The sequence below is a fragment of the Benincasa hispida genome, chromosome 11, assembly GCF_027475165.1.
Source record: "Benincasa hispida cultivar pf3 chromosome 11, pf3_genome.v1.1, whole genome shotgun sequence".
Taxonomy (NCBI): domain Eukaryota; kingdom Viridiplantae; phylum Streptophyta; class Magnoliopsida; order Cucurbitales; family Cucurbitaceae; genus Benincasa; species Benincasa hispida.
This window is the reverse complement of record NC_143488.1, coordinates 67148582-67173984: the sequence shown is the minus strand read 5'-3', so window position 1 is coordinate 67173984 and position 25403 is coordinate 67148582. Positions and strand designations below refer to the sequence as shown.

General features: G+C 35.5%; 2 protein-coding genes and 1 pseudogene across 7 annotated transcripts; all 3 read right to left on the bottom strand.

The window, feature by feature from the left end:
- Window positions 1-8455: 8455 nt before the first annotated feature.
- Window positions 8456-15351, bottom strand: TKI1 (TSL-kinase interacting protein 1). 4 transcript variants are annotated; one of them, XM_039049811.2, is made up of 14 exons: window positions 14662-15351; window positions 13700-13902; window positions 13539-13621; window positions 13421-13468; window positions 13219-13328; window positions 12737-12821; window positions 12345-12624; window positions 11977-12114; window positions 11679-11821; window positions 11356-11594; window positions 10934-11273; window positions 9447-9866; window positions 9213-9335; window positions 8456-9092 (listed from the first exon to the last, which is right to left on the bottom strand). In XM_039049811.2, the coding sequence occupies exons 2-14, from the start codon at window positions 13824-13826 to the stop codon at window positions 8910-8912; spliced, it is 2319 nt and encodes a 772-aa protein (XP_038905739.1). In that variant the 5' UTR covers window positions 13827-13902; window positions 14662-15351; the 3' UTR covers window positions 8456-8909. The 4 variants fall into 4 exon arrangements, with proteins under 4 accessions (XP_038905739.1, XP_038905741.1, XP_090163329.1 ...); XM_039049813.2 differs by having other exon boundaries at window positions 11977-12111; window positions 14662-15210; XM_090307203.1 differs by having other exon boundaries at window positions 11977-12111; window positions 14926-14978.
- Window positions 15352-15708: 357 nt separating this feature from the next.
- On the bottom strand, window positions 15709-24817 carry LOC120091172 (phosphoglycerate kinase, cytosolic-like). Of its 2 annotated transcripts, none has more exons than XM_039049070.2 (14): window positions 24678-24817; window positions 20895-21091; window positions 20760-20817; window positions 20241-20511; window positions 19608-19951; window positions 19231-19516; window positions 19055-19122; window positions 18217-18468; window positions 17800-17875; window positions 17421-17497; window positions 17299-17348; window positions 16958-17042; window positions 16399-16497; window positions 15709-16240 (listed from the first exon to the last, which is right to left on the bottom strand). In XM_039049070.2, exons 4-14 carry the CDS (start codon window positions 20416-20418, stop codon window positions 16013-16015), a joined length of 1743 nt encoding a protein of 580 aa, XP_038904998.1. In that variant the 5' UTR covers window positions 20419-20511; window positions 20760-20817; window positions 20895-21091; window positions 24678-24817; the 3' UTR covers window positions 15709-16012. The 2 variants fall into 2 exon arrangements, with proteins under 2 accessions (XP_038904998.1, XP_038904995.1); XM_039049067.2 differs by having other exon boundaries at window positions 20760-20806.
- Window positions 22362-24817, bottom strand: LOC120090787 (transcription initiation factor TFIID subunit 8 pseudogene; annotated as a pseudogene). Its single transcript, XR_016524571.1, has 2 exons — window positions 24678-24817; window positions 22362-23783 (listed from the first exon to the last, which is right to left on the bottom strand). The product of XR_016524571.1 is annotated as a transcription initiation factor TFIID subunit 8 pseudogene (transcript).
- Window positions 24818-25403: the final 586 nt, after the last annotated feature.

The window sequence follows — 25403 nt, the reverse complement described above, 5'->3', positions numbered from 1 at the left end:
TAGTGGAATGACTCGTTAGTTAATGAATGTTGATTAGCTTTGTCTAAAGAGTTTAGCCAGCTAATCTCGGATCGTTGGAGCCCATGATCTATAGTTCCATTAGGTTCCCCTACTAGCTCATATGAAATAAACTTAAAACAGAATAATAGAATAATTCGAATTGTTCGAATTAGGTGAAGAGAGAGAAATCGACAAGTATATGTGATATAGTGGTCGGTTTTTTCAATTTAGAGATACAGCTTTAATATTTAAATGTGATTTAAATATCAAGAATATGAATATGTTCATATTTGGAAGCTCGGAAATAATAGAAATGGTCAAAAATGTAAAAAGTCAAAGAGTTGACTTTTGACTTTGAAAAGTCAAACTTTGACCGACCTTATATTCAAATGTGATTTGAATTTCGAGAAAATGAATGCAGATTCATGCTCGGAAGATCAAAATTAGTCAACACGGAAAAAATCATAAAAAGTCAAAATGTTGACTTTTGGTCAAAGTTTGACTTTGACCAAATGACTATTTTGCCAGACTAAAGTTAGTGGGAAAATCCAAACTTTTGTTGGATAATTCCACTAAAAAAATAGTGGGCTAGGTGTTGGCTTATAGTGGAGACATTAAGCCCACTAAGATAGTGGATTCTAAGTGTTGGGATTTTATGAAGTTATTTCATGTAATTGTGCATGACCCTTTTTTATAAATATGGGCTTGTATTCTTGGATTAAAAACTTTTGGATTTTTGCAAAAATAGTTTTCTAAAATTGGGCTAAAAAAAAAACCCAAACCCAACCAAAATCCCTTCTTCTATTTCCATCTTTTTTCTCTTTCGCGTTCTTCATCCATCGGGTCCCACAACCCGGTTCTGAATCTAGAGAATAGTAGATCAGCTCTAGTGGTGGTCCATTCGTGTTCAAGTGGAGATAGACGAGTTTCGGGAGCTTCAAAGGTATTATTTCAAAATAACCCTAATTAATTCTTTTAGGGTTGCATGTTTATTTTGGGCAATTAGAGTAAAATTGATTCTCTTTTATGCTGCGCATACCGACTTTTCCATCATGTGGTATCAGAGCGTGTTATAATTTTACTCAATTGCATGTGGTGGGTATCAATTTATTAGATAAAATTGAGATTGAAAACTAAAATGGTTTTTAGGTTTTGGCAATTAAATTAATTTTTTTTTGTAGTATTAATTTGTAATTGCTCACATGTTTATGAGCATTAACGTGTGAAAAAGGGTATGTAAATTTTCTAGAGTCATTAGAGTTGAAATTAGGGTGTAATTACTCGGTTCCGGGAAAGAGGATAGCTTCAAAATAAAGGAAAAAAAGGCTCACAGACCCGAATATTACCCCAGACCCGAGAAGGCTGCCACCAGACCCGGAATTAAGCTCCTAGACCCGACCCTGTTCGGAGTAGCCCGCGCACCGGCTGTCGTTGAAGGTATTCGGCCGGTTCCGCGACCCGACTCGGTTCCTTCGCCCGCTCCACTCGCGACTCGTGCGCCGACCTGGTTCGCACCCGCTTCGCCTCCGTCGACCCGACCCGTGCCCCGCGGCTTCAGTTGACCGCCCCTGCATTAGTTGACCAGCCGGTCCAGACGGTCTGGACCGGTCCAATTGAGCTGGGTTGGCCGGTTCAACCTAATTTTTGGAGTTTTTGGGCCGGTTCGAGTGTTTGAAGCTAGTTCGAGAGCGGTTTTTTGTACTACACCAAATTATTATTGTAATAATTTAGTTGTTAGCTTAATTTAAGAGCCAAAACCAATCCATTTTAGAGTGTTTAATTAATTATGCATGTTGATGTATGTTTTAATTAAATTTTGAATCTTATTGTGCATATGGTATGCCATATAGATTTAAAATCCCACCATAGGTAAACATGTGCATGCATTTGATATATGTTATAATTGTTATAATGTATATAGTATGCATGTTAAGTTTTTTTTTAATATAAAGTGTTATATTAAAGCTTGATAATCAAGTATGAATGTATGTTATAGATGTATGTTCTAGGGTTATAATGGTTATAATTTTATTTTATAATTGTTATAACATAACTTAGACTTTAAAATCTATAACAAAGGTAAAAGTTGCATGCTCACCTAGGATTAAATTGGTGCAATTTCAATCGGCTTTTCTAAAGAGTTAGAATAGGTCAATTACTTGTTAAACAAAAAGTTATTTACTTATCCGGGGAGATCTTGTCTAAGGTTGGGGGTTCTTAAGATGACGGTTTACGGAACACCTTCTACCTGGAGATTAAATTGGCGTCTAAGTCAAATAATCCTAGTTTTAATGAGCATGCGTGAGAGATGTGAGGTAATAAAATTTGTTTATCACCTAGACATCATAGGTTAAAATCCAGTATAAGAGTTATACATGGATCTATCACCTAGACTTGGGATATATTTAATTTAGCCGAAATATATCTCTAAGTATTTTTTATATATATCCTAAACCGTTATAGAACACTTTAGCTAAAGAGAAGTAGCGTACTTTTAGCTCTAGCGTCCCTAAGAGTCCACATCGTGAGGTCCATGCAGGGCTTTGGGTCGTGCTTAGGAGTGGACTCCCTTCGGAGAATGTTTGCATGGATCAATATCAAGGTGAATAAGGGAAGTAGTTCATAGTAAGTGGGTGAGGGGTATGTAACAACATATCCCACGGTCTCTTTCATTAGGTCGCACCGTGAGATTCCTATAATGCGTCTGCATGTCTGCCCTGGAGCGACCTTTCCCTTCAAAGGGTTGTATTATAGGATTCGAAACACCGCGAACTCCAAATTTGGATAGGTTCTCTTAGACCAGTTTTCATATTGACTTTCCACTTTCGGGAGCATGTTGATTTTGGTTTCTGAAATCCAAAAATGGAAGGTTACACTTACAAGAATTAATAAGATGTTAGTATATTCTCGACCAAAGTAACGATAACTAAAGTGCTATAAGAATAAAGAGTTATTTTGGGGTTAGCATTTAGCCAAGATTGTCTTGGTTCAAAAGAGGAATAATCGACTGCCCTTCGATGGAGGTTACTCTAAACTTTTGAAATATCGTTGCAAAATATAATAATGAAGGGTACATTATTAGTTTTTTTGTTAAACTTGATTGGATTTAAAAGATTAATATTTTTTTACTAAAAAGGATATCTTTATCTTTGCGGCATGAATAGCTTGATAATTCAACTCTTAGCTTCCGAGAAACTAAACGACGATAATTATTCGGCATGGAAATCAAATCTAAACACAATACTGGTAGTTGACGATTTAAGATTTGTCTTAACTGAGGAATGTCCTCAAGCCTTAGCCTCAAATACTAACCGAACTGTTCGGGAAGCATAGATTGATGGGTCAAAGCCAATGAAAAGGCCTGTGTTTACATTCTTGCCAGCATGTTTGATGTTTTGGCAAAGAAACATGAATCCTTAGCTACGACTAAAGAGACAATAGATTCATTAAGAGAAATGTTTGGGCAACCATCATGGTCCCTTAGACACGAGGCAATTAAGCACATTTACACGAAGCGGATGAAGGAGGGGACCTTTGTTAGAGAACATGTTCTGGACATGATGATGTACTTCAATATCGCTGAAGTAAATGGTGGACCCATTGATGAGGCTAATCAGGTTAGTTTTATCTTACAATCTCTTTCGAAGAGTTTTATACCTTTCGAGACAAATGCGTCTTTAAATAAGATAGAATTTAACCTCACTATCCTTCTCAACGAGCTCCAGCGATTCCAAAACCCTACTTTAGGTAAGGGGAAGGAAGTGGAAGCAAATGTTGCTACTACTAAGAAAAAGTTTTTAAGAGGATCGTCCTCTAAAGACAAAGCTGGACCCTCTAAAGCTCAAATGAAAAAGAAAGGAAAAGGGCAGGCTCCCAAGATAAAGAAGGGAAAAAAGGATACGGATAAAGGAAAATGTTTCCACTGTAACCAAAACAGACATTGGAAGAGAAATTGTCCGAAGTACCTTACAGAGAAGAAAGCTGAGAAAACGGCACAAGGTAAATATGATTTACTGGTCGTTGAAACATGTTTAGTGTAATATGATACTTCAACCTGGATACTAGATTCAGGAGCCACTAATCATATTTGTTTCTCGTTTCAGGAAACTAGTACTTGGAAAAAGCTTGAAGAAGGTGTGATAACTCTCAAAGTTGGAACAGGAGAGGTTGTCTTAGCTGAAGCAGTGGGAGATTTGAAGTTGTTTTTTGAAGATAGATATCTAGTACTTAAAAATGTTTTGTATGCACCTTTTATAAAGAGGAATTTGATAGCTATCACTTGTATTATAGAACAATTATATACAATATCTTTTAATATAAATGAAGCGTTCATTTTTTGTAAAGGTATTCAAATTTGTCCTACTACAATTGAAGACAACTTATATAAGTTAAGACCAACTATAGCATTTTTTAAAAAAATACTGAAATGTTTAGAACACTAGAAACTCATAATAAAAAACAAAAGGTTTCTTCCAACGCCTATCTATGGCACCTTAGACTTGGTCACATAAATCTCAATAGCATTGGGAGATTGGTCAAAAGTGGACTTTTAAATCAGTTAGAAGATAACTCTTTACCTCCACGTGAATCATGTCTTGAAGGAAAGATAACCAAGAGATCTTTTACTGGAAAAGGTCTAAGAGCTGAAGTACCCTTAGAGCTCGTACATTCGGACCTTTATGGACCAATGAATGTCAAGGCTCGAGGTGGGTATGAATATTTCATCAGTTTTATTGCTGATTATTCAAGGTATGGTCATGTTTACCTGATTCATCACAAGTCTGATTCTCTTGAAAAGTTCAAAGAATATAAGGCTGAAGTTGAGAATGAATTAGGTAAAACAATAAAGACACTTCGATCAGATCGAGGTGGAGAGTATATGAACATACGATTCCAAGACTATTTGATAGAAAACGAGATCCAGTCACAACTCTTTGCACCTAGTATGCCTCAGCATAACGGTGTATTAGAAAGAAGAAATCGAACCTTATTAGATATGGTTCGCTCTATGATGAGCTATGCTCAATTGCCTGATTCCTTTTGGGGATATGCACTTGAATCTGTTGTCCATATTTTGAACAACGTTCCCTCTAAAAGTGTTTCAGAAACACCTTATGAGCTATAGAAAGGGCATAAAAGTAGTTTACATCATTTTAGAATTTGGGGTTGCCCAGCACATGTGTTGGTACAAAATCCTAAGAAATTGGAACATCGTTCAAAGTTATGCCTATTTGTAGGTTATCCAAAGGAAACAAGGGGTAGTCTGTTTTATCATCCTTAAGAAAACAAAGTATTTGTATCAACAAATGCCACATTCCTAGAGGAAGACCACATTAGAAATCATCAACCAAGCAGTAAAATAATGTTGAAAGAAATTTCAAAAGATGCTACAGATAGAGCTAGTTCATCTACCAAAGTAGTAGATAAAACTAGTACATCTGATCAGTCACATCATTCTCAAGAGTTGAGAATGCCTCGACGTAGTGGGAGGGTTGTTCATCAGCCTGGCCTTTACATGGGTTTAACAGAAACACAAGTCGTCACACCTGATGACGGCATAGAGGATCCATCGACCTATAATCAGGCGATGAAAGATGTGGACCGTGATTAATGGGTCAAAGCCATGGACCTCGAAATGGAGTCTATGTACTTCAATTCTGTCTGGAAACTTATAGATCAACCAAATGATGTAAAACCAATTGGTTGTAAGTGGATCTACAAGAGAAAACAAGACCAAGCCGGTAAAGTACAGACTTTTAAGGCTCAACTTATGGCAGAGGGTTATACCCAGAGAGAGGGAGTGGACTATGAAGAAACTTTCTCTCCCGTTGCCATGCTTAAGTCGATTAGAATACTCTTATCCATTGCTACCTTTTATGACTATGAAATTTGGTAGATGGATGTCAAGACAACCTTTCTAAATGGCGATCTTGAAGATAGTATCTATATGGCTCAACCAGAAAGGTTTATTGCACAGGGTCAAGAACAAATGCTTTGTAAGCTTAAAAAATCCATTTATGGGTTGAAACAAGCTTATAGATCTTGGAAGATAAGGTTTGATACTACGATCAAATCTTATGGCTTTGAACAGAATGACGAGCCTTGTGTTTACAAAAAGATCGTCAATTCTACTATAGCGTTCTTAGTTTTATATGTCGATGATATTCTACTCATTGGGAATGATGTAGGATATCTTACTGACGTCAAACAATGGCTAGATACACAATTCCAAATGAAAGATTTAGGAAATGCGCAGTATATTCTTGGGATCCAAATTGTTCGGAATCGCAAGAATAGGACACTAGCCATGTCTCAAGCATCTTATATAGACAAAATGTTGTTTAGATATAAAATGCAGAATTCCAAAAAGGGCTTGTTGCCTTTCAGACATGGAATTCATCTGTCGAAAGAACAATGTCCTAAGACACCTCAAGAAGTTGAGGATATGAGAAATATTCCCTATGCCTCCGCAGTTGGATGCCTGATGTATGCAATGTTATGTACTAGACCTGACATATGCTACTCAGTAGGGATCGTCAGTAGATACCAGTCTAATCCTGGACGTGATCATTGGACTGCCGTTAAGAACATCTTAAAGTATCTCAGGAGAACTAGGGACTACATGCTCGTGTATAGTACTAAGGATCTGATCCCTACTGGATACACTGACTCTGATTTCCAAATTGATAAAGATGCTAGAAAGTCTACATTTGGATCAGTGTTCACTTTTAACGGATGAGCAGTAGTGTAAAGAAGCGTAAAACAGACCTGTATAGCTGACTCCACAATGGAAGCTGAATACGTAGCTGCTTGTGAAGCAGCAAAAAAAGCAGTATGGCTAAGGAAATTCTTGACAGATTTGAAAGTTGTTCCAAATATGCATCTACCTATCATCTTGTATTGTGACAATAGTGGTGCAGTTGCAAATTCAAAAGAACCTCGAAGCCATAAACGGGGAAAGCACATCGAACGCAGGTACCACCTTATCCGGAAAATCGTACACCATGATGACGTTGTAGTGACCCAAATACCTTCTGAGCAAAACATTACTGATCCTTTTACAAAAACCCTCACGGCTAAAGTTTTTGAGGAATAAACATATGAATACAATAAACTAGGGCATTCAACATAATCTCCCACTTGTCCTAGTTTAGAAATACCGTCAAGTTTAGAAATACCGTAGACCTAAACTCTGTAGGTGACCCTAAAAAACTTTAGTCGTGAGGGTTTTTGTAAAAGGATCGACAATGTTTTGCTCAGAAGGTATCTGGGTCACTACAACGTCACCACGGTGTACGATTTCCCGAATATGGTGGTACTTGCGTTCGATGTGCTTTTCCCATTTATGGCTTCGAGGTTCTTTTGAACTAGGACAAGTGGGAGATTATGTTGGGCGTGAATACCCTAGTTTATTGTATTCATATGTTTAAAATAATCCTAATTTAAAAAAATCAAATTAAAACTAATCTCAATAAATAATCATTTAATTATTACAAACAATAAGTAATCAATTATTATTATTGAAAATGAGTTCTTATACCAACTAAATTAAAATAATCCTAATTTATTAATTAAATATATTTAAGATATTGTTAGCTAATTAATTAATAATTTATGTAAATAAGCAACTACATTCATTTTATAAAGTTTTATTGTATAAATAAACTAAATAAAATTTATTAATAGATTATTATTTATTTATTAAAATAAATATTTATATTAATTATATTAAATTAATATTAATCAATTAATTAACTATATTCAAAATGAAATTATATAAAAAATAAAAAATAGAAGAAGATGGGAAAAAAGAGAAAACTTGGAAGGAAAAAGAAAACTCTTGTCAAACCAAATGATCCCTAAGACCACCTTAAGACCACCTGTTTTATTTTAATCCTAAAAAATTGAATAAAATAATGTAGGCTTTCGCCATTAAGACCACCTGTTTCTTCGTTTATGAAGTTTTCGCTAACTCTTAACTCTGAAATTTACATTCCTTGTGTGTTTAGACTTGTTCAATTAAGAAACCCAAACAAATACAAACTTTTCATCTAGGATTATAGTGAAACATTTCAAAGTTCACAGGTGTGATTGAAACCTAACTATTAGTTCAAAAGTATTTTTCAGATAATTAACCTATATATATATAAATAAGCACAAATTTTAAAACCAAAAAAATAAAAAAAAATTATCAAGCCTGTTCTGTTTTTGCAAAATATACAGGTAGGATTTGGCCATCCATAAAAACAAATTTCAATTATAGCATTAACAGGGTATAATTTATCTCATACCAACTCTGGAAAGGAAAGATTAAAAAATGTAACCAACATTTGGAAGAATTATTTCATTCTAGATTTAAGAGAATTATTATTATTATTATTATTTCTCAAGCCCATCTTGTAGACTGCAATCACAGAACAAAAAAGAAAAAGAAAAATCCATAGCAGAAAGAAACTTAGGAAGAATAATCACAAATTTTGCCAATTGGGTTGAAGATGTTCTCAGCTTTAGCTGTGTACAATTTACAAGAACTGAACACACAGCCCTCATTTTAAAAACCAAAAAAAAAAAAAAAAAAAAAAACGTTAGAAATGAAGTAGATTTTCTTTTCCATGTCTATTTTGTACAAATCGGGGAACCACCAAAAGCAAAGAAATTTTTAGATACAAAACCAAGATTGTGAAGTACTTACGTGGGCAGCACTGGGCTTTGGCCATGTCCCTTCTCCTCCTTGAACTAAAATTAGACACTGAACTTATATTCTAATTGCTATAGAGCTTAATACCACGGCTGAATTTCGGATCCAAAATTACAGAATCTCTTCTTTTCTTCTCTAATTTCTGGATTCAAAAGCTAACACCTTGGCTTCCATCTTTAAAAATAATCAGATTAGGAGGGCCTTCTGGAGCTTAACTGTTGAATGCCGATGGTTCTTTCTTGTCAAAGCCGAAAAAGGAGCAATTTTGAAATGCATCCAAACTGCTTGCTATCAAACGGTTCAAGCTGCTAAGGCTATCGCCTAAAATTAATTCCTCGTTATGGTACTTGTTAGTCGATGGCAAATCCAAATCCAAGGGGCCTAAAGAATCAGGCTGAGACGAAAAGAACGAACAAAAACAAAAGTTAGCTTAATTGCATGACAACAATCACAATTCCACAAAATTATGTGATTTGTTAATACCAGGAGACTTTTCGACATGGGAAGAACATACCCAATAAATATCCGCTAGTTCATCGATATCTTTTGTTTCCGAGATCTGTGGATCAGAGTGACACTCATCCATCGGGTCTCCTTGAATGTGATCCTCTGCAGGACTCTCTGATCTAGAAAAATCCTGTGTAATAATAAAATTGAACATATTTGAACTAGATCCACTTCTAAGCAATCATTTTCGTTCACTAGCAGATATTATGTTGTTTATACAAGGCATTTGTAAAATAGCTACCTCGGTCATGTGGTCGGATTCCATGGAGTTGGATCTAGCAACATGTTTGCAACCTCGTAAAGAAGAGAATGTGAATGAACTAGGAACATCTTGAAGGATAACTGGATTCTTTTGAAATGAGAAGGCGTCACATGTCTCTTCAGCATCCCATATGGAGGATGCATGAGATGCTAAAGTCGGTTGAGAAACTGTCTTGTCTTGCTGTCTGGATATATGAGCAGCAATTGCAGCATCAAATGAATCACAGCTGAATGGGATCTGCTGAAGACATTGGGTGCCTTCAGCAAGAGGTGCGTCAAGGCAGTTGGCATCCACATCCTGAGAAACTCCTGAAAGTAGGTCTCCAATACTTATATTTGTAAGGCTGTCAGCCCATTCCCCAGCTGATAAGGAAGTTCCATTGCTTAACTTCAGGTCATCCTAGTTATACAAAGGATGAAACAGTCTAGTCAAAAGGAAACTACAAGTATATCATAAAAAATAAGTTCGATGCAATGGCAATAACAATTATCATGACTAAAACAAGATAAGATTAGAATTTTATAATTGAACATCAATAGCACTAGAAGGAAAACAAGACATGTATTGGGATAATCCAGTTAATAAATTCTCTAGAATTTTGCTAATGCTGGAACATAAATTTCAAAGAGAATATTCCAGTATGTCCAATTCTAAAATCGTTCATGGGAGGATACCTTAACAGTATATTATGGAAAATAAGTTTGATGCCATGCCACGGAAATAAAAGGTATCGAGACTACAGCAAGAATATAAGAATATACTTTTATGAGAGCATCAATAGCAATAGAAAGAAAACAAGACTTGCACTGGCCTGTTCCAGTTGATAAGCTGGACGTAAATTTAATATATATATTTCAGTTTGTCCAATTCTAGAACCATTCGTGGGAGGAAACACCATACTTCACAGTTTAAAGCTATAGACAATGAGATAAAAATATAATATGGAAATTCGGTCACGGTTAATTAAAAAACAAATCAGATTATCAACTACGTGAAAATGGAAGTACTCAAGTGTACAAAGATGGAGAGACAAGTGCAGATGGAGAGAATAAATGAGCATCCATAAGCTAATGGCAGAAATAATGTAAGAGATTAATAGAATATTCATCTGCAGAGTGAATCCATTGCTCCAAAAGACCCGCTAGATGGAGATTAGCAGGGAAGCAAATTTCATTGTCAAGCAATGAAGTACATGAAAGGCAGTTAATTATTAAAAGAGAAACCATGTTTTTTTTTTTAAAAAAAAAAGTAATAATGAGAAATCATGTTTTTATTGAGAAAAAAAAAAGGAAAGGATATAAGGTGAATACTGAAAAACAACCCAAGAAGGAGGCAAACGAAAGTAATACGAGTAATGCAGCTAATTATTTATTAGTGAATTAGGAATATAATCATCAATGAGATAAGTACAAAGCAGGATAATATTTGAAATCAGAACCATTTATAGTTAGAGAGAAGAAAAATACCACATCATCAGATCGTTGGATGATAGTTCTATCAGCAGCAGTCTTTTTATCCCATGACATGTTTAATACAGGATCAGAGGACCTCGGAAGATCATCATTTGGACGTGCAGATATGCACCTCTCTGTCTCACAGGGTGCAGTCGGAGTTGACATACTCCTACTCAATGTACCCACTTCATCCTTATTGAAGTCCACAGGTTGAGCATCAATTGATGCTGCATCTACAATTCTTCCCTCAATATCCCTGGCATCCATAATATGATCATCTTGAATGCAATATGCTGGCACAGACATCTGCAATTCAACAGACCCATGTTCTGCATTGGAACACCAACCATACCTTCAAAAATATTTCAGGTCAGTTATGTTGTTACTTGTTTATCTTTTTAAGTAGAACTCCAAAAAGGAAAAAATAAATAAACCTTAAACGAAAAACTTGGGGCCTTCCAATTGTTGCATAGACATCACCGGCACTCTCAAAGGAGTCTTGTGTCCATCTCTGACAACCCACCAGGCTTTTTCTCTGGATACTGTAAGGAAAAAGCATAAGCTCTCCATGAGCAGCACTTGAATTACCCCATTTCCGACTTAGATGCTCTAAAACTGATGAAATTTTCTTGCGAGTACTGAGAGTAAGCTCCAAATGTGGATTGTGTTTATCCTGAACAAAAGAGGACCCCAACATTGTAGTAATGTCAAAATGCTTAACATATAAATTGATTGACGCAATATCTATGAGTCTCACCGATTCCAAGGCTCTACGAGTCCCATCATCAACTGGGAATAGCTGAAGCTTCAGCTTTATAGAAGCAACATCAATCAAAGAGTTTGTCTGAAGAGGAGGCAACAGTAGCAAGGGGCTCCCAGCAGGATCGGTATTCTTTTTCCCTGGAAAAGGTTTGAGTGCAATCAGTCATAATGGTGAAGAAATTTAACACATTTTCCTTCATCCTTTAACATAGGGTTAGATTTAGCATACTACCTTTCATATAAAGTTTATAACAAATTTAAAAGAAATTTAAAAGTAGATGGCTTACACTTACCAAAAGTATTTTGATCACGTAAAACATCTTTATTAGTGACAGTGCGCTCTAAATGCTCAGCAGCATCAGCAACCAAAGAAACACCTGCTATTGCAGCTTTTTCCCATTTTTTATATGCAGCCGATGATACACCTCCTTCTAAAAGTACAAATATTCAACGGATTAATATTTCTTGCTTAACATTGATTGTGCAACCCCAAATACATAGCAACTTCAACATCTTTTTTCATTTTTGACGAAATCTTATTTGATGAAATACATAACGTCTTATTTTCATCTTAGAAAAGGAGAAATTTAATAGAGAAATTATTAATTTACTCAAACTTCAAGAATAACCCAACATAACCCTCTCGGAGAAGAGCTCGCACCTGATTTTCTTCTCTGCCTTGATGGTTTGAGAACTGTGGGATATCCACCATTGTTTCCACGGTTAATACCAACATTCACATTGCGTCTTGACGTGGTTTTCCTGGGGCCCAATTTTGGAATGTTTTGAGTGTCAACTAAAACTAATTTAACTGCACGCCCATCATGCCCTAAAGCTTTATTCTGATTTGAGACAGCATTAGGCATAGGTGGAGGGCAGTTTTCTCCCTGCAATGGACGTTTTCTTACATTCTTCTTCCGATCTTTCAAAAGTTGATGCTCCTTCATGTAAAAGTGAGTTGGTCAGTCCAGCAGCACATGAAGAAGAAGAGTTTCAATTTTCAAAGAAAGAAAGGCATCAAAGGATGGGATGGTCTAGATAGTTCTGACTAACCAAGGCTTCAACAAAAATCTTGAAACGTCGTGGTTTCAGGTGAAGTTTTGAAGCTTTGCAACTATATTTTTCCAGTAATGACCACCTGTCGGAAAAGCCAAATAATGTGAGAGAAAAATAAAAAAATCCATTTTATACTAGTTTCTCAAAATAGAAAGCTTCTTATATTATATGTCAAGTAGTTAAACTGAACAACAAAAATTATAATAACTCATTAAATTAGTACAGAAATAAAAAATTTCCTCAAATTATAGTAAATTAATAACTCATTAGCATCTTTATGTATCTCACACACTCAAGATACATAAAGGCCAACATTCCCAACAATGATGTCAAATTGCATTGTAGCAGAATCCAAATTAATTTTAATAATTCTTCACACATATGCCCAGCAATCAATCAAATGAAAATAACCACTAACATTTGGAAAGCATGTGTAAGTTTGAAGGAACGGTGACAGCATAATTAGTAGTAATAATTACCATCGAAGCATTGCAGCATTAGTATCCTTGGAGTTTTTAGCATCCAGACATAACCCCGGAGCCAACAGCTTATTCATACGCCTTACTAGACGGTAATAATAATGTCTGACCTGTATGCAAAAAAATTATACACATATAAGAAGGGAGTAGCGTACAAATCCACGGATTAACTTTCCAACAGAAGACCATCTATAACAAGCACCTGGTCTTTGTTTTTGCTTTGGACATGACAAGTGATCTTTTCGAAATTCTGCACAGAAAGCACGATGCAGTCAGGAGGCATCCATATTAACAAATATGCAAAGTGGCCAGCTACATACCTTGCCAACTTGCCGTAATGCAGTGAAGAAACTTTCCTCCTCTTCCCGTGTCCAAGCAGCCCATTGTCGAGTAGGCCTTTTGGCTGCATCAACCAATAAGAATGAATTAGAGGCAGAAAATTTGTCAGGTGAAGAATGTAAAAAAAATGACAATAAAATACCAGGCAGGGGTTCTATGACATGATCAGGAGTTGATGCTGCAATGCCTTGATCTCCAACATGAGCAATTATTGTCTCAGAATCAAGATGTGTCTCAGAGTTGGAGGGGACAATTAAATCTGTCTGCATTTTATATTTTTTAAAGAACTATTTACGCTTGTCCTTCATTGACTTCCAAATGATGCTATTAAGCATCAGAAACCAACTGCAACAATGGTGATCATTTCAAAGTCAAAGAGAAATCCAAGATCTTCTCATAGAATTTTTTTTAAAAGAGATAAATCATATGAGAAAGAGTAGCAGTTGTAAACAGAATGTCTTTATCCAATCGAATCATGTATAGCATCAGAAGAAACACGAGAAAATGTTAACAATGGTAGAGCTTTACACAGGGCTTCACATACTCCCAATAATTACGTAGTAAAAGTAGAACATAAAGAGTAGTTTCTTGTGTCCAGCAATTCATAGATCATGAAGTATATAACTACGACATTACAATTCACGATTACTCATATATAGACTTGTAAACATCCCTATTTATCCAAAATCCTGTAGCACAAAAATGCTAACAAAACCTAATTGCAGCAATTCAATCAAAGCCCTACCCCATATAAACTTATAGCTCACAAACAAAAATAGAGGAAGTAACCAAACTTCGGAATAGAAATTCATCACTGTCAGGCGGCTGAAAATTCCCAACTAATTCAAATCGTTTAACCCTAAATTAAATCCGCAGAGCGATCGCTCACCAAAACCTTACATGAAACAACTAATTAACCGAATTACATTAAAATTCCTTAAATCCAAATCACAAGCAGAAAATCGAAAACAAAGATTCTAATAATCCCTACTCCATTTAGGTCACCAGAGACAATTTAGGGTTTCGAACAGCATCCATGGTCAACTGAAAAAATCTTCACAAAATCAACAAGCGAATCAAATACGTACACTACACTGACAATACCTTAGACGGATTCAAGAAATCGAACAATCTGTAACGCTGAAAGTTTCGAATATTATACGAAAACGATGAAAACCGGAGAAGATTTTCCGACAGCCGTCTACAGTAGAGGAATGAGAAAGAAGAAAAGAAAAAAAAAAAATAATAATAATAATAATTTTACTTTGTGAAAAGTGAAGGGGGAAAACAAATTGAAAAAAAAAAGTGTAATTCCTCAAAATGCTAAAAAGAAAAAAATATATACGAATTTGTTGGGAAGGATCTGACCTAAACATTTACTTCCCCTCCATTATTTTATAAGGCCTTTTATATTTTGTTACAATAGAAAATATATAAAATATATTACTTAACCTTATGATTAAAAAATATATAATTTTTCTAATTAAATATAAAATAATTGATATAAAGACAATTTAACATGGCACATTGTGGTTAAAGTTTCTGAAAATAGATCTAGACTTATAAAAAGCTCATTTTTCTTATTTTTATTTTCCCTCCGGGGGTTTCAATATTCGATTGAGTTATATTCTCATCGAGAAATAGATGATTAATGAATAAAGAAGTTGAATATGATGGATTAAGAATCAATTATTATTTTTTTTCCTTTTGGATATTATTTAATGTGGGAATCTGTATGTTTGAAAGAAAACAAGAAAAAGTAAAAGGGGGTTGAGTTTGTGAAGCAAAATGGGGAACTTTTCTTCCTTTAGAAGGATTTGTTTATTGGGTTGCTGGGAATATGTTAAAGGGCCAAAAAAAAAAAAAAAAAAAAAAAATTGTAACAGGGAAAAAATATTAGGGCTTGTAAATGCTTGGCTGTTGGCCCCTTTTCCCCTGCCAATTTGTATAGAAATATTTTATTTTATTTTGAGAACCAATTTGTATACAGATATCAGAGATAAAAATAAAAGGTTGCCATATTCCTAATTGTTGGTTAGCTTGCAACAATGGCAGGCTGCAGCAGCTCATTGAATTTATCAGTACAAAAGTGGATGCTTAAAAACTGACCACTTTAGTGAACATTGAATGGAAATGAGAAGAGAATCTAGGTTGGAAAATACAGATTAGTGAACAATGAATGGAATTAACAAGAGAATCAAGGTTGAAGATATTGATTATTAAGATAATCTAAAAAAGCACAAAGGGTGAGGCTTTCACTCCGACGTCTACTACACTGCAATCTCGACTCGAGCTTTTTAGAATCAGGCAACGTGGATTATCGCATTGGTTTATTTGACAAATTAGCTTCTACATCATAAACTTGATTGATGATAACTGCCTTTGTCGATTAGGTAAAACACGAGGTTGAAAGTTCATGAACTAGGAGACCATGTTATGTTGTACTATTATATGGTCAGTTGAAAGAATTGGTTGTTGTTGATTTTGAAAGCATTAACCTGAACATAGGATCCCCACGATCTAATACGTGTCGTTCCCAATCTGATCTTACTCCAAATGGGTTCTCACTTAGCCATTCTTCCCCAACTTGTTCTTGCAAAATAGCTAGTTTTCCTTTTCCATATAGTAAGAAAGCTTCCTTCATTCTCAAAGCAACCACTTCAACATCAGATTGAAGAAATACCTAATAAATAGGAAGTTAGTCACTAATAATCAGAGTAAAGATCTTATTATATCACAAAAGATGGGTCCACAGCTTCCAAGATAAACATTTACATTTGAAAAAGAAGAAGAAGAAGAAGAAGAAGAAAAGGTGAGGATGCATTGAGAAAATGGTTGTACCTTCCCATTAGATGCAAGCAAGTCTGCCACTGCCTCTACTAATGACCTTTGCAGCATTCTCCATCTGTGCTCTGGTTTATTGAAATCGGGGTTGGGACACTGTATTAACAGAAAGTCCTCCTTCAGTTCCAAATACACAATGTCTTTGGTATATAGGCATACAGTTACGATTTAAAAATACAGATAGAGCTAGTACTATGAATGGTACGTATAAAGCGATAAATAGTCAGGCTTTCGTAAATGGCAATGGCTCCTCAAGGCTTTAAATTTCAAGAATGGAATCAGTTTGTGGTTCAAAGTCACTAAGTAAGGAAAGACAGTGAGTTCTATGAGTGATTCAGATTTGGAGACGTTAGCTACAAGTATTGAGTTGCAAAATACTAAGTGCTTAAACATCAGGAGTAAGAAACACAAACAACATTCTATAAGTTCCATCATGATCGGGGTATCAGTTAGAAAGGTTCTTTCAATGCTTGCTCAAATCAAGCAGCATAAATATCATGGCTAGAAAGGGACAAAATTCAAAGATTAGAAACAATGATCCATGAAGGTTTTCTACCTGTATAGAGACAAGCACCAACTCTCCTGGATAACTAGACACAATAGAACGAAATGTTGATGTTGCATTTGTCGCAATAAAGTGCCTGATACCGTGAGGAAAACATGATAAGTTCAGTAAAGAGTCCTCATGCGAAGGATTCATGTTAACTCAGCGACAGAGGATAGAGGGCACTTCATTGATAAGCTTTTTGGCTAAGCTACTTAGGAAAGCTAAGACTCGCTTATCATCCACAAATTAGCTTTTCCAAATTTAAATTTAATCCAACAATTTATCTTGACGGGCGTTGCTGTGTATAACCTAAGCCACGTCAAAATAACAATAACAAATAAAGACCTTACCCATTCTTCATCTCCAATTGATAAACAGAATGCAGACAACGTTTCACAAGCTGAAAAGGTCATTCAAGTGTGAGATAATGAATATAAATAAGGTTTATGCGAGTAGGGAAGAGAAAGAAGACCTTTTCGTTAATCTCTAAACCAAGAAAATTGAGATCCTTCCTCCTTGTAGCCATTTCCAGCAGAAACATCCCATTACCTGTCATTTATAACTTACAACTATCAACTAACTTCGTGAGTGAACAATTAAATGCAATCTTCATTGGCTTCTTTTAACTTGTACACTTGTACCAAAAGAAGAGTGAAAGAAGAAGAAGAAGAAAGACTGGTCGCTTGTACCAAAAATGTCAGATTATTTTCTCTTATCTCGCGGCACATTCTAAACTAAACTACATGACATGAAAGTCTTTAAATTTTAGCTGTTAAATTCAGAGTTTTACTATGGAAGTGATATAAAGAAGTTATTTTCCCGCAAAATATATGATACAAAGAAGATAATACCACTTCCAATGTCAACCACCAAAGGCAGAGCTGTATCACAAAAGACTGCATCCCAGTCAATCTTGTATGGGTATGCCTGCATAAACAAATCACTTCAAACCAGTGTTAGCTGCTCATTCAGATGCAGCTTCAAATCTATCCTATGGTGGGAATATCTTTACTGGAGTAATAGCATTTTAAAATAAGAACTTAAAAGAGTATAAATAACTGCAGACAAAAGTAATGATGATAAAAGGAACTCGTAGCACTGTACATCAAGAAAATACCTGTAATATTGAAAAATCAATCATAAAGCAGGACATGTGAATATGATTTTATGACATTCTCTCCTATAGATTCACATTATATTCTGCTTTTTGTTGTAACAATTTAAACTCATTATTTTGTGTTTCTTAGAAAAAATACCAAAAAACTTACTCTATCCAAGGCCAAAACCCCCGGAAGTGGTTTCCCTTTAAAGAAATCCCACACGACTGAAGCATTCTCAAAGACATTATAAGCAGATAGAGTACTTGATTCCTGCATCATTGCTTTGCATGCTGTGGTTCCAACAACAGTTACATCACAACCCCTTTGGGTTAGATCATATAGTTTTCTTGCTAATTTAGAAGTTCCACAGGTGCTTTGGCTTGAATCACTGAATTTCACTGGTCCAATCCATATAATCTTCTGCAACATAGCACTTGAGTGTTAGACTGATCCTTGCTCGAGTAAATAACACTACGAGTAGGTGCTTTAAAAAAATGCAGATAGCAGAATGATGTATGAATCTCCTACAACTATAAGTCCATGACCATAAGAGCTAAATCTTAGGATCTGTAATATTCTCTCTGGAGTTTAATATTTTTAGAATTCCATCGTTCAAAAAATGCCAATTCTTCTTCTCCAATCCTTAACCAAAGATTCGAATCTCCACGAATTGAAGTTTGATTGCACAGGCATATACATTAAAGGTATAAAAAAATCGTGCGAGCAATAAAAATGATCAAATCCCTACAATTTCAATAAAAGTAGAGAGCATTCCATTGATATTCAAATAAAGCAAAAATTGAAATGATTTCATCTATTCTATTTTTTCTTTACATGCCAAATAGTACAGTGATTCACTTGCTGTTTCTAAATAAAAGAGAAGTTGGACAACCTGAGGTGCTAAATCGTAAAACTATCCTTCATAGTCACCAGGCAATGGAAGATAATTGGGATTTTAGCTTAAGCAGAAGCAACTTCTGTAACTGGAGGAAAATTTGAATTATACCTTGCTATTCATAAGCAGGGCGTTTATTTCATCCAATGACGTAGGACCAAGATCGACTGGTAGCCAACCTAGAAGAGGAAGAAGTCGAGATAACAAAATATCAAGCTTTTAAATTTCGTAGTGTCAAATCTTAAAAGGATAAATATTCATTCGAGTAGGGGAAAACGAAAACTTACCATCTGGAATATCATTAGAAGCAAATAATTCCATTTTCTTTGAAGCGTCTACATTCTTACACCAGAAGTCCTTTGGGTATACAATTTGTACGTTTTTATCAAGTGAAAACTGTATTATGTCTGCAGCTTCCTTACATACACCATGATTCACCAGTCGCGAAGAAACAGACAGCCCCAAGGCTTGCATTATCTGAATTGACATCAATCCAACAAAGACCAACGCAGAGCATGTTGAAGCTAAAAGGTGCAAGGCAGCCGATTTGTCTAAAAGGTTGCCTCCTCCAATCTGCAACAAAAAATTCATAATACATTACATAGAATCGTTTTATGGCTGATGAGGGGAAAATCCATATCTATTCTAGTAGTGGAGAACATACAATTGCAACGTAAGGTTGCCTCTTGGTTTCAGCAGCCTTCCTCAGCAGACCTAACCCTTCTTGAAAGTTAAAACCAGCAAGGCAAGTACTGCAGAAACGAGAAATACCAACCGTGGATGCAAGAATTCTATGAGATTGGGAGAAGGAGTCATTAACAAAAATATCAACACCTAAAGATAGCATCTTGGAAAATTTTGAGCAATTAGCAACTTCTTCTTTGAACACAGAAAGATTCTTGAGAATAAGAATATCAGCTTTCTCGAAGCATTCTTCAGTTGACATCATACTAAACGAACTGCACTTTACTGGGAGAACTTTGAGTTGAAGAACAGAGGACAAATAATCTGAAATGGCAAGCCATCAATTATTAAGCATCAAGTAAAATCTAAACAAACCAAAACCATCTAAAGTCTAAAACTGGAGCTCAGTTAACGTTTAACTTTCATGATAAAGGTTTTCTATTTACTTCAATCTTACTTTGGCATATTCATGTTGGATCAACATAATGAATTATCTCCAAAAAAAAAAAATAACAAAAAAAAATAAACAAAAGCATAATGAATTAGAACTCCATTCTTAAAAAGAAATAAAAGTGTACTATATTGAAATCAGGAAACATCCTAGAATGTGTACCAGCGACAGACTTTATATCAGGATGTCTTGGAGTAGAGTTTGTATTCCAGTTGCTAGCAAGTATCACTTTTGCTGCAGATTTGTGTAAGTATTTGATAGTGAAGACTGCATTCTTCACCGAGTTAATTCTTAAGTCCATTTCTTCCAGTAACAGTAAGGTCGAATCAAACCTGACCATGACAACTTTTCCGGGAAGTTCTTCCCTAGGAAACTCTCCAAGAGTTTGTACATGTGGAAGAGCCTCTAAATTCCACCAACCGGGAGCATGGTCCTAAAATAACCCCAAATTTTTATGGAGACCACAAGCAAAATATATACAATACATAGAACATGCATTAAACTTTTAAATGGCATACTTTCATATAAGGCATAAAACAAAAAAATTAAATCAAGTTTTAAAAACTCAGTCAAAGAAAGTAGGATACTTAAATGTTAAGTTATACACGCAGATAAATAATATACTGAAGTTTCCTTTCCATCATAAGGTAGTTTGGTGTAGAAACTGAGACGTTTAAATACCTCCAAGTTCACAAAGTTCTTACAATAGACTACCCCCCACCTTCGTGCTGAGATGCAACTTCAAACAAGACAAACTTGTATAAGATCAGGGTGCAAATTCAAAGTTTAATATATAGGGAAATTTTAACTTTATACCTAGTGTTGACATTAAGACAGCACGATATCTGTCATACTTGGAGAAGTGTGGAGACAAATTTTTACGATATAACTTGGGTGGATCTTGAGCAAATGCTTTAATAATGAAAGTAGATCCTTGAAGTGGATTTAAAAGTTGGCCCATCTCCTTTTTCCTTGTTCGAGCAATGGGAATTCTGCACCAGACTGCAACAAACCTATCATAAAACAACATGTAGTAGACAACTTTCAAACTTGAGAATGAACCATTCAGTTAAGAGCATTGGCGTGTCATCCATCAATAACAGATTAAATGAAGAATTTCAAGAAAATGGACCAACGTACTCCATTCAGGATCATTATCAATAACTTAAAGACAGGTGATACTAAATAATCCACCAGATAAAGATTCTCAATTGGTTCCTAACCATCCATTTTGTTTCTAGAAAACAAAATATAACTTCAACCAGTTTCCACACACCAATAGCAGTCCTATAGGAGGCTGTCGTGCAGAGTTGAGTTGAATTGATGATAATTGTCTACAAAGCTAAAAGTCTATGTTTGAGGTGCAACCTTGAGTCGGGAAGTCAATGTTTTAGGTACTAAGTTGAGTTGCACCAGAAAGTATATGTTTGGAGTGCTTTTTGTAGTTGAGTTATTTTCTCAAGAGTATCTAGTGAAATTTTTTTATAATTTAAAATAAGTATGATCTTATGTTGTCTATTTTTTATTTGCTTGACCTTTTGTTCAATATTTAAGTACACAAATTCTCAACACTCCAAGAATATGGAGTTGTTACTACTAATTTCACTATTATTATTTGCATGTTGTTTCAGCAAGCAAGTTAAATTAATTTTCATGTAGATGAATATTTTCTCCATTGCAGGATAGTTTCTCTTCCTGCCAATCAAGATTTCATGGTCTTCAGCCACCGAGGCAAATTATTGCCTCGGCAAACAGATTTGAAGCTGAAACATCGAGATCTCAGTCATGATTAAAGAAGGCCCGGGGGAATCCAAGCTGGAAGCAGAAATGGACGTTAAAGAGCATAAAGGAGATATTGCTGTGTTCCATCAATCTAATGTTTCTTCACTTGTTTATTATTTTGGATACTGTGAGGTTTTTCCCATGATTATTTTTTAGTTTCTGTCTCAAAACAAGGCTTTTCCATTGTTATTGAAATATGCCTCATTTGAATCAATATAAAAGATTAGTATATGTTTCTGCAATCTGGTTAGTCTCTGCTTCTGTGTGTCAATGGAAAGTGGTTTCAATATGGTAGCTAATTTATCTTCTGTGAACGATCCATTGTTATTGAATTAAGCCTCTTTTGGATGGGTATTAATGACATGGTTCTTGTTATTATGAAATGAATTTTGTATTGGCTTCATGTGCTATATGCCTTCTAACAGTTTGTCTCACCAACTCTTACAAATGATCTGTTAAGAGATTGAAGTTTCTCAAATAAGTTCTGGATCAAAGCCAGGCTAGAACTATCAAATGTGAAAGAGAATGAATAGAAAAAAAAATGGGAGGACGACATTCATTTTATGAGTTCAGATCACAGGCACATCTGCCATTGCAATATTAAAGAGAGAAAGTGGGATTCAGAAAGGGCTTTAACACATTGAAGCAAGCAACAGCTTTGACAATAATTACGATCAAGCTGTTGGATTATGATTTGTTGAGCTCTTCTGGATTATCTATAGAATGTCTGAGAATGTATTCAACTCTCCTCTTCTTTTCATCTCTTTCGCCATCACGCTTTTGATCTCTTTCATTATCTCGTCTGAACCAGAACACAGATTCCCTAACTCCTGCCATTTTAGCATTCAAATTCATAGATCCTCCAAGAAATGTTTTGCAAGTTTCTAACTTAAAATGAACAAGAGGCCTTGCACGAGGAAGAATCTTTGCCTTGTCGTCTTGACTATTGGGAAAGCAACCACCTTTAATCGCTTCAATGGCAGGAGCAAACACCTCTGGCACAGACAAATGGCATATCCCATCCTTGCCAATTATGTTATCAGAATGCAATCCAATCCCATCTTCCATCTCTTGCAAACATGTCCCAAGTAATGAATTACTTTCATCTCCTGAAAACCCAATCTGGCCATTGCGACTTCTTTCTGAACCACAGGAAATCAATCTCTGCTGCAAGCCCAACAAAGATTTCCCCGCCTTCCTACGTTGCCTTGCAAGCTCTATCTTCTCGGCGTGCGGCTCTCCCGGCTTCTTTCTCCACAAAGCTGAATGATTGTATGTGTGAGCATCAGGGAATGCTGGCAACCAATTGGGAATATGTCTGCTAGGTGGGGTTTCACCAATCTGAACAAAGCTTGGAATTGACCCCCTGTTTCTGATCACAGGGAAACGTGGTAGTGGATGAGCAAAAGGGATCTCTTCAACTGAATTCACATAGCAAACAATGTTCTTCACTGACCCCGAATTGGCAAGACAATGATCTGATTCCCAAGCACCCAGAAACCCTTGTGATGATTCCAACTCTTCAAGCCCTCTAATTATATCAAACACATTGCACTCAATTCTACCAGCTAAATTGGCATAAAATGTAGCAATCTTCCCCAAATGGCGAAGGTATTTAATGGCAATGTCAGCCAGTGTGTCTAAAGCAGACTCCTTAAAGCTCTGAAACCCTACCCTATTACACATTTGTGCCACAGCAATTTTAGACAACTCTCGACCAAACTCGTTCCCTCTACATTTCCTCAAATCAGAGCTTTGTTGTTCTTTCGACTTCATGTTATTCCCAACTCCATCCCTCATTGCCTTTGCATTTTAGTCTTTTTCAAATTTTGTCTCATTCAGATCAATCAAAATCCAGTTGCTGAATTCTTGTTTGATTCCCAAGTGTAATGGTGGATTGAATTAAAAAGGGCAATTTGAAATCTGAAACCAGAGAAGAAAAAAAACTCGAGAAATGAAAATCAAAATCAAGAACGATAACCAAAAGATCTAAAGAATCATCGAAAAGTTGGGGAAGAAACAAACACGAAAAGCTAAAAGGAAGCTCTAAAACTGATGGTAACAACTTTGAGCGGATTATTGTTTCAATATCAGAAGGAGAAAATTAGGAATGTGCAAGAGATCAACGATCAGAAGCATTGTAATCGAGTAGCACATAACTCTATTTGGGAAAAAAGGAATAGGGAGAAAGTGAGATTGATCATAAGGAATGGAGGGTGGAGGGAAACAGACACCGCCACATATCCTAACCATTGAAAGAGCGATTAAACTGAACTGTAAACTTTGTACGTTTAAAGTTTTCGTTTTAAAGAGAAAATCTTTTGGCATTTATATAGAGAGCCAATTTTATTCATTTATATATTAAGTTAAAAAATGGTAGAGATGAGGACCAAACTATTGACTTTTGAGATGTTATTTGGTGTTTTTGTCTCTTAAGCTATGATTGAATTGATTTTTATTTATTCAATTTAAATTATACAAGATGTCTCGAGTTTTATGGTTTGTCTATCTCTACTACTTCAAAAGTTTCATTCTGCTCTCTATCTTTAAAATAATATCAAAACCATTCTTTTGTTAACTGAGTAAATACATAAAATGTGACATGGTGAGTTATCAAAGGAGAGGTATATGCACACATAAATGATTTTAGTTATGCCCTTGAATATGGAGATACGTTTTCAATTATTCTCTCAGTGTTCCAATAGTTCCATTTCAACAAATTAGAAGCAGAAAATTTGTCAGGTGAAGAATGTAAAAAAAAAAAAAAAATGAAAGAAAGAAAGAAAAAAAGAAAAAAAAAAAGTGACGATAAAATACCAGGCAGCGGTTCTATGACATGATCAGGAGATGATGCTCCAATGTCTTAATCTCCAACATGAGCAATGATAGTCTCTGAATGAAGATGTGTGTCAGAGTTGGAGGAGACAATTAAATCTGTCTGCGTCAACTTCCGAATGATGCCTCAAGTACCAGAAGCCAACTACAACAATGGGAGATCATTTAAAAGTCAAAGAGTAACCAGAGATTTTCATGTAGAGATTTATTGAAAGGAGATGAATCATACAAGAAAGAGTGGCACTTGTAAACAGAATGTCTTTATCCAATCTCTAATCATGTATAGTATCAGGAGAAACACCAAAAGATGTTAACAACGGTAGAGCTCCACAGGGATTCACATGCTCCCAATAATTACGAAGTAAGAGTCAAACATAAGAGTGGTTTCTTGAGTCCAATTCATAGATCATCAAATAGAATAAACGCTAACAAAACCCTGATTACTCACATTGCAACAGAACACATGATTACTCACATTGCAAGTCCCTATTTATCCAAAATCCTCTAGCAAAGAAACCTAACAAAACCCAATTGCAGCAATTCAATCAAAGACCCACCCCATATAAAATTATAGTTCACATGCTATGCCGGCTGAGAGTTCCCGACTAATTCAAATCGTTTAACGCCAAAAAAAAATCCAAAGAACGATCACTCACCAAAACCTTATATGAAACAACGAATTAACAAATTACGTTAAAACTCCTCTAA